The sequence below is a fragment of the Chaetomium globosum genome, genomic scaffold (assembly GCF_000143365.1).
Source record: "Chaetomium globosum CBS 148.51 scaffold_7 genomic scaffold, whole genome shotgun sequence".
NCBI lineage: Eukaryota > Fungi > Ascomycota > Sordariomycetes > Sordariales > Chaetomiaceae > Chaetomium > Chaetomium globosum.
In genome coordinates this window covers 342,414-360,810 of record NT_165982.1, presented here as the reverse complement: position 1 = coordinate 360,810, position 18,397 = coordinate 342,414, and the positions used below count along the sequence as shown (strand labels likewise).

The window sequence follows — 18,397 nt, the reverse complement described above, 5'->3', positions numbered from 1 at the left end:
ACAGTATGTACAGAGTGCAGAGGGGTTCGGACCGAGAAGGTGACAGCGGAATCGATGACGGTAATCACCTCCCTCGGACCTTTCGGATGTCTATACAGAGCGAGGGTGGGCGAGTGCGTGAAGAGTGGAGCGGCTTCGACGGCAGTCATCGATCTTTGCAGGTCCCGGGCGGGAGAGGCGGTGGTGAGAAGGCTTACGGTGCATAACAAGTGATTGATTCCGTTGCCGCGTTTCCGGGGATGAGCCGCGACGCAAGGCTGGGTCCGGAGGAGGTTGGAGATCGATGATAGAGAAAAAAGTGTTTGGTATCTGGGTTGAAGGGAGTAAGCTGGCCGGTGAGGGCCACGGGTAAGCGTAGTGAACTACTCAAACCCCCCGTTGCCATGTCCGCCGCTGGCAGTTCGGATCCTGGAAGCCGGTAAAGGGGAGGGAATGCTCACTTCTCTGATCGAGAGCTTCTCGTGTCTAGCCCGGTAGCGCAACAAAGCCTCATTCGGTTACGCGTTCAGCATAAGCATTGGCCAAGCGAAGCATTAGAGTGAATACCGGGGCGGCTCAGTGCGCCACAACGTACTGTAACTGGCGATGCTCTTAGTATGTGTTGTGATATGAACCCGTGGAGATAAGGAGTATTTGGTAGTTACGGGAACTACTTAACAGACCAGTTGATTCTGCTAAAACGATTCTTCTGGCGCCGGATCGGGGTTAAAGCTGGTTGAACTGGCCCGGCGTAGGGGTACATGTGGTAACGGTTGAAGTATCAGTGATGTTCTGTGGCTACTAAGGAAATCGTGGTTAATGTGTGTGACGAGACTGCTTCTTAGAACCACTTCGGATTATCTTGTTCGCTACATCGACGTTTCATCAAGCCAGCCGTCGACTTGACAAACACTAGATATTGTTGTTAATGTAGTTAGTGGATGAGCTCCCTAGGTTGATAGAAATTGTCACTTCATATCGACCTAGCAAGTTCGTGGGTTGCTTCCATCAAAGATATCGCCGGACACATGCCTGTCCAAAGTGTGTTAAATGACACTGAGCCGGAGGCAACCCGCATGGTTTATATTTGAAGGCAGCGGTAAGGGCCCCTTGAGAGATGGTAATGTATATCTGAGCAAGTTAGAGTTGTTATACTGTCTTCAGTCCGAGGGGACATGGCTCAGTCAGCTTGACTGGATTCCTGGTGTTGCGTAGATGCAAGTTGATGACAGCCCATCGCGTGTGCGGGAATCCGCATGATCAGTCGGCATCAAGTTAAATTGTTAGATTGAGTTGGGTATCAAAAATAACTGTCATAGCGTAGACAAGAGTACTCCAAGTCATCGAGTCCCTGGAACGGGATCTCTCGGACCCGGAATGCACACAGCCGTCGAGGGATATGATGCAACAAACATGGCTCTCCGCCCGAACTCGGCACGTCGAGAGGGGTCTAAGGCCGTAATATGACCCAAGGTCGCACACGGTTAAGTTAAACGGCCGGCCCGTGACCGATCTGTCAACTACGACTCGCCCTAGTGGCATCATGTGTTTCGCAGCATATTATTCTCGCCCGTTCCAATAGGGAGACCGCATACCGATCTTCCCATGGGAGCATGAAGAGCGGGATTTCTGGTCCCCAACACGACGATATGGTGCGTTGAGTGTACGACAAAAGCGCCCGAATCCGGGTACGGATAGATCGCGATGAGCACGGGCAGGTCAGGTAACACGAGAGAGAACCGGGAGGATAATCCAAGATCTTGTGGCTGTCTGCTCAGCAGTCGCATCGTCCATGCCAGCGTGGGAATGAGACGATGTCTCGGACGGTTTGAACGCCAGCCAGGTAGCTGAGCAACCGGTCGAAGCCGACACCAAACCCCGCCGTGTGGTGGAACATCCCCACCGACGGAAGGTTCGACGTACCAGTCGAGACCGCCGCAGGAGCTCTCGCCAGGGGCGCATTCTGACGGTGGTTTCAAGATCCCCTGCCGCTTCATGACGTCTAGGAGAGGGTTCAAACGGTGCTCGCGCATTGACCCACCAGCAATCTCGCAGAACTCTGGCACCAGCAAGTCAAAACAATCGACTGTTGGGCCGGGTACCTCAGAGGCAGGCGTTTGGGTTTCCCGCATGTAAAAAGCCTTGATGTCTCGGGGGTAGTTGGTAACGAAGACGGGTTTCTCACTGCCTCCGACGTAATTAGCAAGGTACTTTTCATGTTCGGATTGCAGCCCTGCACTCCATGTCGGCTTGTGCTCGAAGAGGTCGGCTTTCTGCTGTAACAGTGGGACGGCGTCCCGAGTTAGGTGATTTCCGTGCCCAGTTCCCCAGGACCATCAGGCCCCTCCCCAGCGGCTGCCTTACTTTCCACGGACGGCACCAAGATCGGAGCCCGCTGTGGCGTGATCTGAAGAGAAAGATCCCCTGACCGTGGGGTGACCCCATGAGAATCGTTGCTCAATGACCGTAGCATATCTTCGGCCAGGTCCATGACGGGCGTGAGGTCATCCACAAAGCTCATTTCAGCTTCAAGCATGTAAAACTCGCTCAGGTGCCTCGAGGGTGTCGCTCTTCTCGGCGCGGAAAACGGGCGAGAGGGTCCAGACATTGCCGACGGCTTGCGCGAGGGCTTCTAGATGGAGCTGGGTCGAGACAGTGAGATACTTTTTGGAGCGGAAAAAAGAGTCTTCGGAGGCGTCCTTGTCAGCCGGGACAGGCGTGTCATTGGCCGGCGTCACCGTGAAGACCTCACCGGCGCCCTCACAATCCGACGATGTGATGATGGGTGGGTGTGTTTGAGTGAAGGATCGCCCTGCAAAGAACTGAGTCAAGGATGCGATGGCTTCGGAGCGCAGTCTCAGCAAGGACGGTATTGACTGGAAGTTCTCGGCCGCAAGTGCGGCATAGTACGGAGATAACTCAGGTGTCTGGTATTTCTTTTGAAATGGGGAACGTCTGCGGGGCCATTTGTTAAGAAAACATTATACATTGCCTGGTGCATGCCTTTTGGAAGCCCCTCTAGGACAAGGCAAGGGCAGGGCAGGGCACGGCAGGGCATACCTTTGCGTCGGACGGAACCCAAGACCTCTACATTGCTTACATGCAACTCATGGCTCTGAGAGGCTCCGGGAGAGGACACCCAGGAGCCGGTGAGGCGGACGGCCGCACCAACCGTCAGGCTGCAGGGACGGCGTCAGTACTAGGTAACCAGCTTAACCGAGACATCCTTCTGTATGTCGAAGGGGGGCGAAGGAAGGAGGATGGGGGATTAGGCGGGAGCAGGTTGTTTCTTACTCTTCGGCGCGGTCGGCCCGGACGAGGGCCTGTAGAGGAGCCAGCGAAGAGCCATCACCGAGAGCAACGAATTGATGAGCTTTCATTGACCGGACGGACCGGACGAAGCCGTTGACGGTCACATCCTCCGCCTTGTCGGGCCTCCACTGTAGTAGCTCGGCAACGGAACGGTTGGCCCGCTGAGAGACAGATCGGTGGAAGCTGGCGAGGCGACGCGGACGCAAGACACGCGAGACACTCGACGGCCGAAGTACCGGAGCGGGCCGCATAGCTCGAAGGTCACCTGCGTTTGGCTCCCAAGTGCCAATCGCCAATTGCCAATTTCAGTTTCGGTGGTCTCCGATGTCGGTGGTGATTGCTGGATAGAGGCCTGGAGGTTTTGGCCCTAGTTTGTTGTTGATGTACCGTACCGACTGGGTAAGAGCTGAATAACACGTGCTGGAATTTCCACACCTTGGATAAACCGGACCGGATGTGCTAGGTAGGATAGAGATGCGCCTTCAAAAAGTCGAGCAGTTTTTTGGGTCTTGGCCTGTTGAATTCGAGACGGCACGCGCCCCAGATCCCTGTCATTTTTCTTTTTACCTGACCTTTCTTCCTCGAACCCACTCGAACCATTCGATTCGACCCCAAGACTCCACTGCTGCACTTGCCCTTCTCAGACCTTGCGTTACTGTGATTGGCTGAAATTTGGTGCCATCCAATCTATTTCTTGGCATGAGCGATAGAGGCAGCTAGCGCCTTCCCACCTGGGTTTTTTCAGTTGGCAACAACACCACAATTCTGACGACAACCTTAACAGGATGAAGGCACTTTTTGATACGGGAAGACAGGCACGTTAGATGTAAAGCTGGGGTGCCCTGCTTGATGTGGCTTTCCCCGCAGGGGACAGTTCCTTCCCGCTAGTTTCCTATCTCTGCCGGGTCCATGACGGGGAGGAAGGGGCTCTTTTTGCTTTTTCTTCGGTTGCCTGACAAAGTTTTCCCTTCGGCACCTCACGTTTGCATCTCCTCAGCTGAGCTTTCGTCGCTGTGGCTTCCGCCATCCGGCGAGACCTTTCGACTGACGATCCCTTGCCCCGCTTCAGGTGATGCTTGGGCACCCAGGCACTCGTCATTGCGCAGGGAAGTGGTCAGACATGCATTGTATCGGTTTTGTCTTTTTAGCTGTCCCCGCGCGTCGCCCGCGCTCACCGGACCCCTTTCTCCTTTGGCGAGGATGCGAGGATGCGAGGATGCGAGGATGCGAGCATTGAAGCTCGGGTCCTTGGGTGTTTGGGTCACCCCTCTTCCTCCTCCCGGCCGGGATGCCGATCCAGAAAACCCGCCGGCCAACAGTTAGTAGCCGCTCGGTGGACTGAGCCGAGTGGCTCGACTGCATGTCTCTCCCTCATTGGATTCTGATTCGCCCTGCAATAGTTAGGTGCGGAGTTCAAGCCGTGCCCAGAGCCCGAGTAATTATTGGTTTCAGCAGCTGCCCGAAGCTTCAGGACTCGACGCATGCACCAGGTTCAAAAAGACTTTCATTCAACGGCGGCCGGCAGGGACCCGGCCCATGTCTCTGGTTCGAGTGGCGCGGGAATACCAGATTGACTCAGACTCAAGATGGCGCACCTACGGCAGCACAGCAGTCCCAGACCACCTCGCCCCGGAGCGGCCCCAGAACAGCCCCAAGAGCTCCAGCACCCGCCCACTGTGTAATGCAATTCCAAGGGTCTCGGCAGGTCACCTCAAGCTCAAGCCCACCTGCAACCCCGTCCCTAGGCATCTCAGGGGTAGGTTCTTCTTTTCTTGGCTGGCTGGTGGTATATTCATCTACCTACCCAGCCAAGGAAAGACCCCTTCCTGGTTCATGTATGTACTTTGTGGTGTGTTATTAGAGGCACACTAACTGCATCGCGTTGGTCCCATCGTGTCTCGAGCATCCCGGCTGGGCAGAAACCTTGAACGAACAATACCAGGTGTCCCCACGTTTGAGGAAGCCGGCAAGTACCTTATCCTTGATCTTCCCACCAACAATACAACATTTGCAGGTCTCTGGATGTCTGAGACCGGGTAGTTACACAGAGATCTCTCTGCATGGGAATCGCAGCACGCGACATGGTCGTCATGTTGGCCGCTGCGGCTACTCGCAAGCAATGGCGTTTCTGGCGTTTCTGGCGTTTCCCGAATCTCTCCTTTCTCACCCCACCCCCTCGACCACTCTTATGCAGATATAAAGCAACTCATACCCCCAAACACCCTCTCCCGGGAATTGGTAGAGCTAACAACATCCACAAACCCGATCTCAGCCTAGCCTCAGCCAACCCCACACCGGTCTGACTTCTCCCAAGGCATATTATTACCTACCTGCCCGTCAAACCCCCTCGCCGGGTGTTCTACACCTCCCTCATCTACCACCGCACGATGCCTTCTTCAAGCTCCAAGTCCAAGCCCAAGCCGTCTGAGGTTGCTTCGGAGGCAAAGAGGATTTACATTCCCACGATCAGGGAAAAGTACGCCGCGACTTGGTCCACCTGCTCGTACATCTATCACCAACCACTGCTGCAAATCAACTTTGACGAGCGTCCACTGGACCTTTCCCCTCCCCTGTTTTGTGAGTGTGCATCTCAAGGACGTAGCAGTGGCCTTGTTCTAACCTGCTTCCTAGACGTTTCCAGCGGAGACCCGGTCAACGTCGCATTGGAGTGGGTGGACTCGGCACAGTGTGCCATACCTTTCATCTGTGCAGCGAACGACAAGCGTCCTGGTGGCGACTGGGAAACGGGTGTGGTAGGCTACGAGGAGCGTCTATGTCGGCGGAGCACCCTCGCAGCTTGCCTCGGAACGCCAGCGGATGGATCTCCGGCTAACAGCCACTACCCCCTCCCGATATGCGCCGGAGTCCTATCACAGCATGTTGGTCAGTTGGATCACCTCTCCTGTTTCTTTCTTTCTCTTCCAAGTCCAGCCATTAACCTGCCGCACAGTTGTGTTCCGCGGGCCCCACGACAAATATGAGAAGCTGCCGACCGACCAGTGGCGGGCACTGCCTGTCGTGTCGGTACCACCGCCACGCTGGCCCAAGCTGACGCAGAATGGCACCAAGTACTCGTTTGCCGATGAGCGCGAGATGGTCAAAGAGAAGATGCGGGGCGCACTCCGGATCTGCGCCTACAACAACTACAGCACCGTGGTGATCGGGGACTTTGGCCTCGGAAACGGGTACCGAAATCCGCCGCAGGAGCTTGCCGAGCTGTGGCGGGAAGTTTGCCTCTACGATCCCGACCTCCGTGGCAGGATCCGCTGCGTGGCATTCGTGTTCGAGGACCCCAACCAGAGCACCACACAGCTGATCCTGGACGATATCGCGAAGAAGGCCAAGGGCGGCAGCGGCTCAAGCCGATCCAAGACGAAGGGCAGCTCGTCGAGCTCGAGCTCACCGCCCGGGACCTCGCCTGCCGACGTTGACATTTTCTCCCGCGTGTTTGACAACACAGAAATCCAGAGATTTCTTGCGCAGCCAGACGCGCGATACGGCCTGAGCAACCTCCTTGCTTGATGGGATTTGGCTTTTTCCTGTGGCGGGCTTTCTGGGCGTTACGGAGGCGGCTCCGAGTTGGGATTTGGATTGGCTTTTTTGGGCATTTCTTATTGGGTTACCTCCTCATGTCTCACTTTAATCTTTGGACAGCATTCCGGATAGCCGTTTGTTGGTCGGAAACACGGGGTTTCCGGCTCTACCATGATTCCCCGACCTAGTCTACCTCACAAGGATAAGGATAATGTACTGTATAGTTTGCCTGGCTCTGTTATGCACTATTGTTCCTCTTTCTTTTTGGGCCCCGAGATGTTCATCAAGCAGCAAGCGCGCTTGTCTTAGCTGACTTGTCCTGGCACCAACAGGGAGGTCGAGCCCCAGCCCCGACTTGCCGAGAAAGAGGCCCTAAACCCCCGGGCCGAGACTGATCAACGGCTGGGGAACCCAACCAGGGGGCCTGCAAGCATCCTGGTTTATCACGATCCGGCGACTGGCTGTCATCATCAGTCTCAGACATGGGGCTTCCTCATGGGTGATGGTCTGCATGAGGCTGAAGCCGTGTCGTCAATAATTGGCTCAGGAGAACGCCAAACTGCACCCTTGGACCATGGCGAACACTCCCTCGGAGCGTTTGGCGCAGAGTTCCATCGGGTTCCCGCCAAGCCGCGAGAGGTATTTGGAGCGACCGTGATGCCTTATTGGGAGGTGGCTGCAGACGTGGCGAGCGGGCAAGTTCCTTTTGCTTTTTCCAACCCCACCGGTCTCCATGCCCTTGACAACCGCGCCACTTATCGAGTCCTCGGACCGGAGTTCACTCCATCAGGAGACGAACCGAGACGGTCGTCTGGCAGCACGGCAGCCGTCCCCCCCCCCCCGGGCTCCCCCGCTGCTTGCCTGCCGGGCTTCTTCCCTCGGAGAACCTTTAAGCATATAGAGACAGACACACAGGGGACAGTCTCCATGGCTCACCAAGAAGCGGTCAGGGCGTTATGAATGCATGCATGGTATATCTTGAAACATTGAAACACGAATTATTGTCACACCTGCACAGCGGCGAGCCGTTGGCCTACTGGGGGGCCCATCCGTTGCCAAGGCAGTGGGTGACCGAGATCCGGCGGTGGTGGCGCGAGATGAGGCACGCAAGCGGGCAAGATTTCTTGCACAACGCTACTACCTTCGCTGACCGCCATGCAGTAGTGCGAAACGTTGTCGTGCGGAGAGCCTATTCATTCTCAACCTTTCACCCCCTGACTCGTTCTCGTTTTGGGGACCCATCCTGCACATCTCCTCCCAATGTTCGCGGACTCCCCGGGCATCTACTGTGTACATACGTCTGCAGATCTGCCGATACGATCGGCCGCCATAGGTGACAGATAACCGTTGCAAGGTAAGGACCCTGCATGTTCACACCCAAATCTCCAGCGCCGAAACAGAACAGCAACCGCCTCCTACCGAACTGTCGACACCCACCACCCATACCATCCATCCGCCTCTTCCGGCGGAGACGATGGGGGCGGTGAAGCAGCCTTTCGAGAAGTCACCGTCGCACAAGCGCGGCTGCGGATACCCTCAGTGGGACACCAAATCTCGTTGGGCAACACACATCACAAGGCCTCGGAGGCACACCGCAGTGTGTGCAGTGTGTGAGATCGTGTCAGACAGATCGTAGATTGTACGCCACACCACAAACACGGCCCACACAGGCATAGCCGCCCGGTGTCTGGGTGACTGCGTTAGCCTTGCCGCCCCTAGCCTGGTGTAACGGGGGCTGGGTCGATCACAGGACCGGACAAGGCAGGACAGGGTCAGGGTCTCTTGACAATGGAATGCAGACAGGGGCAGACCCATTGTCACGGAGAGGTTGGCGATGCTGACTGCACATAGGGCCGTAAGGAATGTTCGGAGAGTCAAAGAATTGTCGATTACGGGTTCCGGGCCGCTTGCGGTTGAGATGAGTGGTTGGTTGTCTCTGAAGAGGGAGTGAATGGCATGGGGATCTTTGGCACCGCCGCCCTTTTCCCCTTCATTTTTGTCGAAGAAGAAGCATATGAAAATCAGAAGATGAAACGGTCCGGCATGCTACTCCGGCCATGACTTCATGGCCGCCACATCACCAGGATCCCAACCATCCATGAACCAGACTAAGACACATCTAGACCCCTAGAAGGACCCTTACCCGACACCCAACAGCCGGCCGGGACAAGGGACACCAGGGAGGGTTCCCTGCAAAAGTGACAGGTAACTAACAACTTGGTCTCACATACTCTTCCGAAAACCCCGGATCGAGTTATTTTTTCCCACAACCGGGCAAAAGGTCAGAAGAAGCAAAACCCTCCATCTGTCTATCCCCACGTCACATCCACATCCACACCCACACATCGTCATCATCAACAACAACAACAACAACAACAACCCTTGAACAATGGACCAACACAATAGCAACACATCATCATCTGCCCCGGAAAAACCACGGAATCACACCTCCCCACCCAGACCATTAACTAATTATCACGGGGGTAGGTAGGTGGGTGGGTGGGTAGGTGGTGTGTTGTGGTGTGGGGGAAGAAGAAGAAGGGGGGGAATAGGAGAGAGAAGAGAAACAAGCAACCCCTCAATCCCCAATCCCCAATCCCTAATCCTACCACCCCCACCCGTCCACCCATTCAAAACCAACGAACCAAACTCTCTCTCTCTCTCTCTCTCAAAAAAAAAGAAAAAAAAAAAAAAGAACCACCTCCCCTCCCGGCAACCCCGATAACCACAGGCACACCGTACCGACAGCAAACGTAGAACCGAGAACGCCGGGCCGAAAGTCCTCGGCCAGTCAGTCAGCCTCCCGAGGAAGGACCAAAAACCCCAAAAACAAAACAAAACGAAAAAAAAAAAAGGAAAAGGAATGCAGCCCCCTTCCGCGTCAGCCCGTCAGCCAGTCAGCTCGTCAGCCTGAAATGGAGGGTTGCAATTGGTTAATTGGTTGGTTGGTTGGTTGGTTGGTCTGATCCGGTCCGGTCCGGTTCGGTTCGGGTGTGCCATCATGCCATCATGAGGAGACAGCCGAGGCTGCCCTTCTCTCTCCCCTTTCAGGGGAAGCCGGGTCGGGTAGCTAGGTAGTTATAGTTGGTTGCCGCCTTACCTTATCTTACCTTGCCTGGCTGGGGGGGGTGGCTGCTCGGCTAGGAGCGGGCATGGCGAGGGAAGGGATGGGATGGGCATGGCCGGACGGAACTGCTGTGCTTGCAAGGTTGGGGGAACGAGGTTTGGGATGGAAGGGTGGGTAGGTGGGTGGGGGCGAGGCTGGCGCTGGCGTTGTTGGGACCTGGCTGCTGACTTACTTGACTGTTGAGGGATATCTCGGGTGGGGGTGGTGCTGGGGGGTCGTTTGTGTTCTTGGTAGGTACGTAGGTAGGTAGGTACTTAGTTAGGACTTGGGGGGTGAGTGGACAAGGGAGGTAACTACCTTAGTAGAAAGGGAAAGGAGAGTGGGGGGACGGCGCCGTCAATCTTGTGAAGGGAAGATGGGTGTTCGGCGTTTGCTGGGAGTGCTGTTGAAGCTGACTACCAGGTCTCCAAGTGTTGTTGACATCATCGCTCAGCATTGGAAAGGTAGGCAGGCCATTCCATTAGCAGCAGATGTAGACGCAATGACAGGCCCAATCGTGAACCCCAGGGTAATATCATGTCACGTCGTATTTTGGTATCACCACCATCTAGTCTGGCTTAAATGTACGCTCGCCCCCTCCTACCAATACGAGGGCCTCAACCCCGTAAAACTCGACAGCGCCGACCCCTCTCCCGAATCCTCCCGTTTCCTCTGACCCGCCAGCTGCATCCCAGGTTAGTAGCCGCTCAAGGTTGTTAAGAACGCCAAAAAAATCAACGAGGACTCACCTCCAACTGCACCCCCTTATGCAGATGCACCAGCCAATCCACATAGCTCTGGGCCTCGTTATTGCGGTCCTCGACCAGCATTCTCGCAAACTCGTACTCGGCGCCGTCGATGCCCTGGCGGGCCAGCTGGATAGTCAGGCCCTTGGAACCGCGCATGGCGCGCAGGAACTCGACGATGTTGCGCACCTGGGCGTTCAGGTGGGTCTGCAGGGCCGGCAGGGCCGACGTGTAGGCGTCGAGGCTCTGCAGGCTGGTCTTGTCCTCGCCGAACAGGTCCGCGATGAGGTTGGGCGAGGTCTGCGCGTGCATCCACAGCAGCGTCTGCTGGCCGTTGTCGACCAGGTACACGCCGCCGGGCTCGACGCGCGAGAAGGAGGCGCGCACCGCGGGTGGCATGCGCAGGTGGCCGCCGGCCTGGGCGTCCGGGAAGCCGTCCTCGGGCTGCAAGTTGTGCAGCGGGATCATGCGCGGGTAGAGGTACAGGCTGAGCTCGAGGGGGCCCATGGAGCGGATGAGGCGCATCTCGTTCACGCGGCGGTCTGACGACTCGGAGCCGCCCTTGAAGGCGCGGCACTTGATCATCCCGAGCACGTACATGGCGAACTCTTTGAGGCGTTCGGGCATGACGAGCTGGCCCGGAGGGTGCGCCTGCGCGAGGAAGTGCTTGCGGTAGTTCGATAGCACGTCGATGCTCCTCTCGGTGAGGCTTAGGCGGATGTCCTTGAGGGCGTTGGAGGTGGTGGCCAGCTTGGTGGCGGCCTCTTTGGCCAGGATTGTGATGACGGCGTCCTGATCGATGAACTTGATGCTCTCGCGGGCGCTCTCGCTGACGCCGGCAATGACGTTGATGCACCTGACTCGCCGCTGGCCCGAGGCGGAGGTGTAGAGGAGGGCGGCTTGGAAGTGTGTGTCAAGCTTCGGGTCGAGCTTGCCGTCGTAGGTGAACGTCACGCCCATCGCCTTGTCGGCGTCAATGACGCCAATTTCGAGGTCGGCGCCGAAAGTGTGCTGGATGAAGTTGCCGTGGTAGCCCGATACCTGAAGGCCGTTGGAGCATCTGACCTTCATGAGAGCTTGGAAACCCGTCTCCCGTGTTACGGCATGCTTGATTTCCAGCGACAGCTTGGAGTTGTCTCTGGGGGCGATGAAGTTGGGGTAGTAGAAGCTCTCGCCGCCAGTGGTAGCGGACACATAGCCTGAGAGAATAGTCAGCGCGGTGTTGATGGAGGGATTAGAGTTGATAGCCAAGTTCACCCACCAATGGTAGCAATGTCCAGATAGCCGCCCGACGGGGCAGCCATGAAGAAGTCGATGCCGACACCGACGGAAACCATCTTCTCGGCGGCCCTCCGCCACGCCGGGTGCTCGGTGCTGAAAAGCTTCTTATCAGGCTCACCGCTGGGGTGCTTGCCGTCGTCCCGCATGAACAGCCGGCCAGGGCCCCAGGTAGGCAGCGCAGAGAGCGAACAAAAGATCTTGCCGCCCGTGGTTTCCAGCGCCGCGATGGCCGCATTCAGCGTCGACAGGAGCGCCGGCTCTGGGTTTTTGATAGTTGAGAACATTTGCGGTAGGCGGGTCAGCAGCGAGCTGATCACGGCCTTGGACTCGTACGGGTCCACAAACAGACCCTCGCTGAGCGGCACGAAGGGATCTTCGATATCGGGCATGATCATCATCTGCGCCTGCTCCAGCGTTGAACTGACATTGTAGAAATGGACCTCCTTGTCGTATGTCACGAAGCCGACCTTGGCGCCTGGTGGTATCCTCCTCTTGACTTCCCCGTTCTCCTCCCTCTCCTCGCCCTCTTCGGCGCCGTACAGGGTGCGCAGAATACCGTCGCAGAAAGCCTCGAGGAATCCCTTGTTGAAGGCCTCCTGGGTTACGTCGATTAAAAAGAGGTAGCGCATGCCGACGGGTTCCCTGGTCCAGTACTCCTTCGGTACGACGAAGTCGACCGTCCCCCTAGTGAGCTCTGGCCGCTGGTCACGGTCAACGCGGACGCCCTGGGGGCTGGTGGCGCAGAAATACTCCGAAGGCGTGTCGTTTGCGTAGCCGCACAGGTTGCAGACGAACTTGTTACCGCCAGAGCGAAACATCATAAAGGGGTTGACATAGGCGCGGCAGCGGTGGCAGCGCGGCGGGCCAACGTCACCAAAGTCTAGAACGGGAATCTCGAGCTCGCCGGCCTGGAGCGGGGCCATCGGCTGGAGAACAAGGCCGAGGGGGAGGCCTGTGGTCTTCAGGCCCTCAGCGGTGGCGGGGATGTTGGTCATGGTGAGGCGGGCAAACTTGGGTGAAGCGTTTCCTTGGTCGAAGGCGACGAAAGAGACCGTGGCTGGTGGTGGTACCAGGCGCTCAAAGGTCGGGTACACATTGCTGAAGAAGTATTGCTGGACGGAATCCCGGGACACGGGCACACTGGGCATCTCATCAGGAGATACCCTGGTCTGTCCCGAGTTGGAGATCATAGTCGGCGCAGGGCCGGCGGCATCGGCGAAACCACTCCTGGCGGCAAACTCGGCAGGGGAAGCGGGCGCGGGCATGAACCCGGGGCTCACGGGTGCTGGGAACTGGCTCGTTTGGGGGGTTAGCCCGCCGCCGCCGCCATAGCGAGAGGCGGCCGCCGAGGGATCGGCGTTTAGGTATGGTGTGGCCGCTGTGCCTGCCGGGGGCATGCCGTTGAAAGGCTGAGACGAACCCGCGGGTGCGTCAACCGTGTGGTATGCGTGGCGGTCCTTCTTCTTTTTCCTGACGGTACCCGCCCCCGCGTCGGCGCCGAGGTTCATGCCACCCATCTGCGCCGCCAACCCCCCGTCGTCAACCGGGGGTTGCTGTTCCTGAAAGTAACCGCCGGCTTCGGGTGCGCCGTATCCTGGTGCCTGTGGGGGCATCGGCCCGGCTGCGGGTGACGGTGCGCCATAGTAGGGCTGCTGGGGAGCGACTTGTTGATAAGGGTTCGGGGCGATGGGGGGTTGGAACTGCGGAGGGGCAGGTTGGCTCGTTCGGTTCGGGTCGTTGGGGTCGAGGTTCTCGCCCTGGCCGAGGGCGTGGTACATGGAGTGGTCGGCCATATTCGCGGAAGTGCTGTCGGGGGCGATTCCCGTTTAGTCCCGATACGCGGGTGCTGTCTGTTTCTTGTTGGCGGGTTGTCGATCGAGTGGTTTAATCGGTAGACCCAAGCTCCTTTTCCTTCCTTGTTCCTCCTTCCTTCTTCCTTGTTCCTCGTCGGGATTGTCACCGGGGACCTTGTTCGTAGAGAATGACCTGGTTCATAATCAGAGAAATTCCGGAAGCACTGCCTTCCCAATATCCGATCCGGTGCGGACGAGGATCTATTCAGGTAGGTAGTGTTTGCGCAAGGTGGCCCCTAAGCGATGCCCTGAATGTGTGGTGTGTTGAAAGTGGATTCACCTGTCCCACTTCTGTGTTGCATTCTCCCACTCTCTGGCGTCGAACACAGGAGCTACAGCTGTCCTTTTTTTGTCGGCTCAGGTTCGCTTGGCATATTTGCAGGGGTCCATGGAGGGTTCCTGCCATGCCATCGGCAGCTTCCGTACCTCGATTGGGCAATGGGGGTCGATCTCTGCCGTCTGTCACCGCCTTTAACGGCCTGAGAGCTTGGCTTTGCGCTTCTTTGCCGGCCCGTCGCGTGCCACTGACGCGACAAAGCAACTGGAATCGCAGGTCCCAGTCCCATTCATTGACCAGGATTCCGGAATCTTCAATCTTCACCTCACTCACCCACACCCAACTAACTAATCATATTTGCATCATCACATCACCACCGCCTTTTCAGACTGCTGGATTTCCCAAACCAATAAATAATAAGCCATGCCTCAGTTTCCATAGCGATTCGACACAACGACAATACCTACAATACCTCTACCCTAGCCAATCATGTTCACTTTCAGCCCACTACAAGGCGCATTGTCAGAATCGACGGCATCGCAATCGCTCCTGGAACTCGATGGGGGTGTGAAGGTGTTGATAGATGTCGGTTGGGATGAGGCGTTTGATGTCGAGAAGCTGCGCGAGTTGGAAAAGTACGTTGTCGCATGTTGTTAGGGGGGGGAACAAAGGTACCTTACGTAGAAGAACTGGTTGCTGACTGCCTTGTCTAGGCAAATCCCCACGCTCTCCTTGATACTACTCACTCACGCGACTGTGGACCACCTTGGTGCATACGCCCATTGTTGCAAGAACTTCCCTCTCTTCACTCGCGTCCCAGTCTATGCGACACGCCCCGTCATCGACCTCGGCCGCACCCTGACCCAAGATCTCTACGCTTCGACCCCTGTGGCCGCGACAACGATATCCCCCACTTCGCTCGCCGAGGCATCATACTCGTATGCGCAGACGTCATCCGCCGACCATAAACTCCTCCTGCAACCGCCAACCCCAGAGGAGATCGCACGTTACTTTTCTCTCATCCAGCCTCTCAAGTACTCTCAACCCCACCAACCGCTGCCGTCGCCCTTCTCTCCGCCCCTCAACGGGCTGACAATCACCGCCTACAACTCGGGCCACACACTTGGAGGAACGATCTGGCATATACAACATGGCCTCGAGTCCATCGTTTATGCCGTCGACTGGAACCAGGCCCGTGAGAATGTCTTCTCCGGTGCCGCTTGGTTGGGGGGAGGTCACGGAGGCGCAGGAGGGGCCGAGGTTATTGAACAGTTGAGGAAACCAACGGCGCTGGTATGCAGCAGCCGCACGCCCGAGACGGCACTCCCACGTGGCCGGCGTGACGAGCAGCTCCTAGAGTCAATCAAACTCTGCATCGCCAGGGGTGGGACGGTGCTGATCCCCGTGGACTCGAGCGCAAGAGTGCTCGAGCTCTCGTATTTTCTGGAACACGCGTGGAGGGCCGAGATTGCGAAGGACAACGAGGTCTTCAAGTCGACAAAGGCTTACCTGGCTGGCCGCACCATTAACAGTACCATGAGGAATGCGAGGAGTATGCTGGAATGGATGGACGACAGCATCGTGAGAGAATTTGAGGCTGTGGCTGGTGGTCAAAGGGGAAACGGAGGCAGCGGTGGCGGTAAGGGCAAGGATGCTGGCCCTTTCGATTTCAAGTATCTGAGGCTGCTGGAGCGGAAAGCGCAGGTTGAGCGTGTCCTACAGCAAGCGGCGGATGCCTCGGAGCCAAAAGGCAGGGTTATTGTCGCTACCGACTCGAGCCTGGAGTGGGGGTTCTCCAAGGAGGTCATGCGAGCGATTGCTGGAGACCCCAGGAACCTTGTCATCCTTACTGAAAAGCCCAGCCTCAACCCGAACACGCCGTCGATCGCTCGGACACTATGGGAATGGTGGAGGGAGAGAAAGGATGGCGTCGCGGTGGAGCAAACGAGCAATGGCGACACCTTTGAGCAGGTCTACGGGGGTGGGCGCGACCTCGAAGTGGGCCATGCGACGCGGCAAGCACTGGAAGGCGGCGAACTTGATATCTACCAACAGTGGCTAGCAACACAGCGCCAGCTGCAAGCGACGTTGCAGAGCGGCGGCACGGCTGCCCTAGAATCCGCCGCCGATGTTGTGGACGATGCCTCGGAAACCACAACCGAATCTGAGGAGTCCGAGACGGAACAGCAAGGGAAGGCCTTGAACGTGTCCACAACAATAGGTCAGGCGAGCCGCAAGAAGGTGGTTCTGAAAGACGAAGACTTGGGCATCACGATCTTGTTCAAGAAGAAGGGCGTCTACGATTTTGATGTCAGGGGGAAGAAGGGGAGGGAACGCATGTTCCCCACCGTTATGCGGCGGAAACGCAACGACGAGTTCGGCGAGCTTATCAGGCCCGAAGAATATCTGCGGGCGGAGGAGCGGGAAGACGCCGAGGGGCAGGACGAGAGGCAGGACGGCAACCGGCACGATCAGGGCCTCGGCAAGAAGCGCAAGTTTGACGACGTTGGCGCGTCCAAGGGAGCCCCGGGGGCCAACAAACGGTCCCAAGGCAAGCGCGCTGCTTCTGACGAGCCAGAGGCTGCTGCGTTATCCGACGGCCATGCCGGCGACGAGCTCGACGAGCTGGAAGACGAGGAGGAAGCCGTGATCGGCCCGGCCAAGCTGGTGGTCACGTCACAAACCGTCTCGGTCCAGCTCCGCATCGCCTTTGTCGACTTCAGCGGCCTCCACGACAAGCGCAGCTTGAACATGCTGATCCCATTGATCCAGCCACGCAAGTTGATCCTCGTCGCGGGGGCAGAGGAGGAGACGCTGGCGCTCGCGGCCGACTGCAAGAAGTTGCTGAGCGCCCAGCTCGCATCGGGGTCGTCCCAGAGCGCCATCGACGTGTTCACTCCGGCCATGGGCGCCACCGTCAACGCCTCAGTCGATACCAACGCCTGGGTGGTCAAGCTAGCTGACCCCTTCGTCAAGCGCCTTAAGTGGCAGAACGTGCGCGGGCTGGGCATCGTCACCGTGACGGCCTGCTCCTTCCCCGGCGGGAAGATTGCCATTCAATCTGGCACCACGACGGCCACGCGGCCCCGGCCACAGGCACCGCCGCAGATTCCTCCAATACTAACCGCAAACCAGACCCAGACGACGACGACACCGCCTCCCACAAGCGACAAAAGCTCGAAGGCACCCCCGCAACCGAAACACCAGCAGCCGCAACCGACGGCACCCTCACCACCACCAACTCCAGCCCCAACAACAACAAACCCACCCTCCCCACCCTCGACGTCCTCCCACCCACCCTGGCCTCTGCCGTGCGGTCGGCCGCGCAGCCGCTGCACGTGGGCGATCTGCGACTGGCGGACCTGCGGCGGGCGATGTTGGGGGCCGGACACCGGGCCGAGTTCCGCGGCGAAGGCACGCTGCTGATTGATGGCACGGTGGCGGTGCGCAAGACGGCGACGGGGAGGATTGAGATTGAGAGTGTGGGGTTGCCATTGGTGGTGGGTGGTGGTGGTGTGGGTGGGGGGAGGGGTGGCGTGGGTGGGATGGGGACGTTTTATGAAGTGAGGAGGAAGATTTATGAGGGGTTGGCTGTGGTGGCGGGGGCGTGAGTGTGGTGGTGTATATATAGGTATTCGAGACGAAAGTAAAAGGACTGGAGTTCAAGGCTGGAGGGTGTGTGTTGATCATTAGTGTTTGTGTTGTATTTTGGATAGTAGGAAGAAAGGCATTAGACCTCGCTAGTCAAAACGGGCCATATGAAGGTTGTGACATTGCGATAATACTCTGCCCACCTAACAAGGCCAGGCTATCCTCCTCATATATCATCGACATCAAATCCATTATGGAAGTTGGCCAGCCGCAAGGCCCCAAGACGCGCTTGATTCCCCCTTGTCGCTATTCACATCATACATCACAAACCCCGTCCTATCCTATCCCGTACCCCATCCCAACCAAACCACTTCCTCCTTGCACCCCCTCCACCCACTCAACCACCCACTCAACCACCCCCTCCACCTCCTCATCCACCCACCCCTAACCACTAACCCCCTCCACCCGCCCCCCTTCGGTCCCATCCCAAAGAGGAGGATACTGGATGGCCGGCCCCGCCTCCCCGACCGGTCCCATCCTCGAGCAATGAGGTACTGATGCCCGCCATCCGAATATAGGTCACAGGCTCCCGGGACTCCCCGCGCTGAGAATCTCCTTGACCCCCCCGCGAGATTCAGACGGGCTACATTATCAATCACGTACATCCGTCCCCAAGGACAAGGACATGACCGCAAGTGGCACAATGCGCTGAGCCACT

The 18,397-nt window shown here is 57.6% G+C and overlaps 4 protein-coding genes across 4 annotated transcripts; 2 read left to right on the top strand and 2 right to left on the bottom strand.

The window, feature by feature from the left end:
- Positions 1-2,507: 2,507 nt before the first annotated feature.
- CHGG_09690 (uncharacterized protein) lies at positions 2,508-3,542 on the bottom strand (the record flags this gene model as incomplete). Its single annotated transcript, XM_001227616.1, has 2 exons — positions 2,508-2,934; positions 3,274-3,542. The coding sequence occupies 2 exons, from the start codon at positions 3,540-3,542 to the stop codon at positions 2,508-2,510; spliced, it is 696 nt and encodes a 231-aa protein (XP_001227617.1).
- Positions 3,543-5,678: 2,136 nt separating this feature from the next.
- On the top strand, positions 5,679-6,813 carry CHGG_09689 (uncharacterized protein; the record flags this gene model as incomplete). Its single annotated transcript, XM_001227615.1, has 3 exons — positions 5,679-5,868; positions 5,923-6,174; positions 6,242-6,813. 3 exons carry the CDS (start codon positions 5,679-5,681, stop codon positions 6,811-6,813), a joined length of 1,014 nt encoding a protein of 337 aa, XP_001227616.1.
- A 3,718-nt stretch (positions 6,814-10,531) lies between these two features.
- Positions 10,532-13,751, bottom strand: CHGG_09688 (uncharacterized protein; the record flags this gene model as incomplete). Its single annotated transcript, XM_001227614.1, has 3 exons — positions 10,532-10,615; positions 10,681-11,876; positions 11,939-13,751. The coding sequence occupies 3 exons, from the start codon at positions 13,749-13,751 to the stop codon at positions 10,532-10,534; spliced, it is 3,093 nt and encodes a 1,030-aa protein (XP_001227615.1).
- Positions 13,752-14,577: 826 nt separating this feature from the next.
- CHGG_09687 (uncharacterized protein) lies at positions 14,578-17,699 on the top strand (the record flags this gene model as incomplete). The annotated part of the gene is made up of 3 exons (XM_001227613.1): positions 14,578-14,723; positions 14,802-17,082; positions 17,256-17,699. 3 exons carry the CDS (start codon positions 14,578-14,580, stop codon positions 17,697-17,699), a joined length of 2,871 nt encoding a protein of 956 aa, XP_001227614.1.
- Positions 17,700-18,397: the final 698 nt, after the last annotated feature.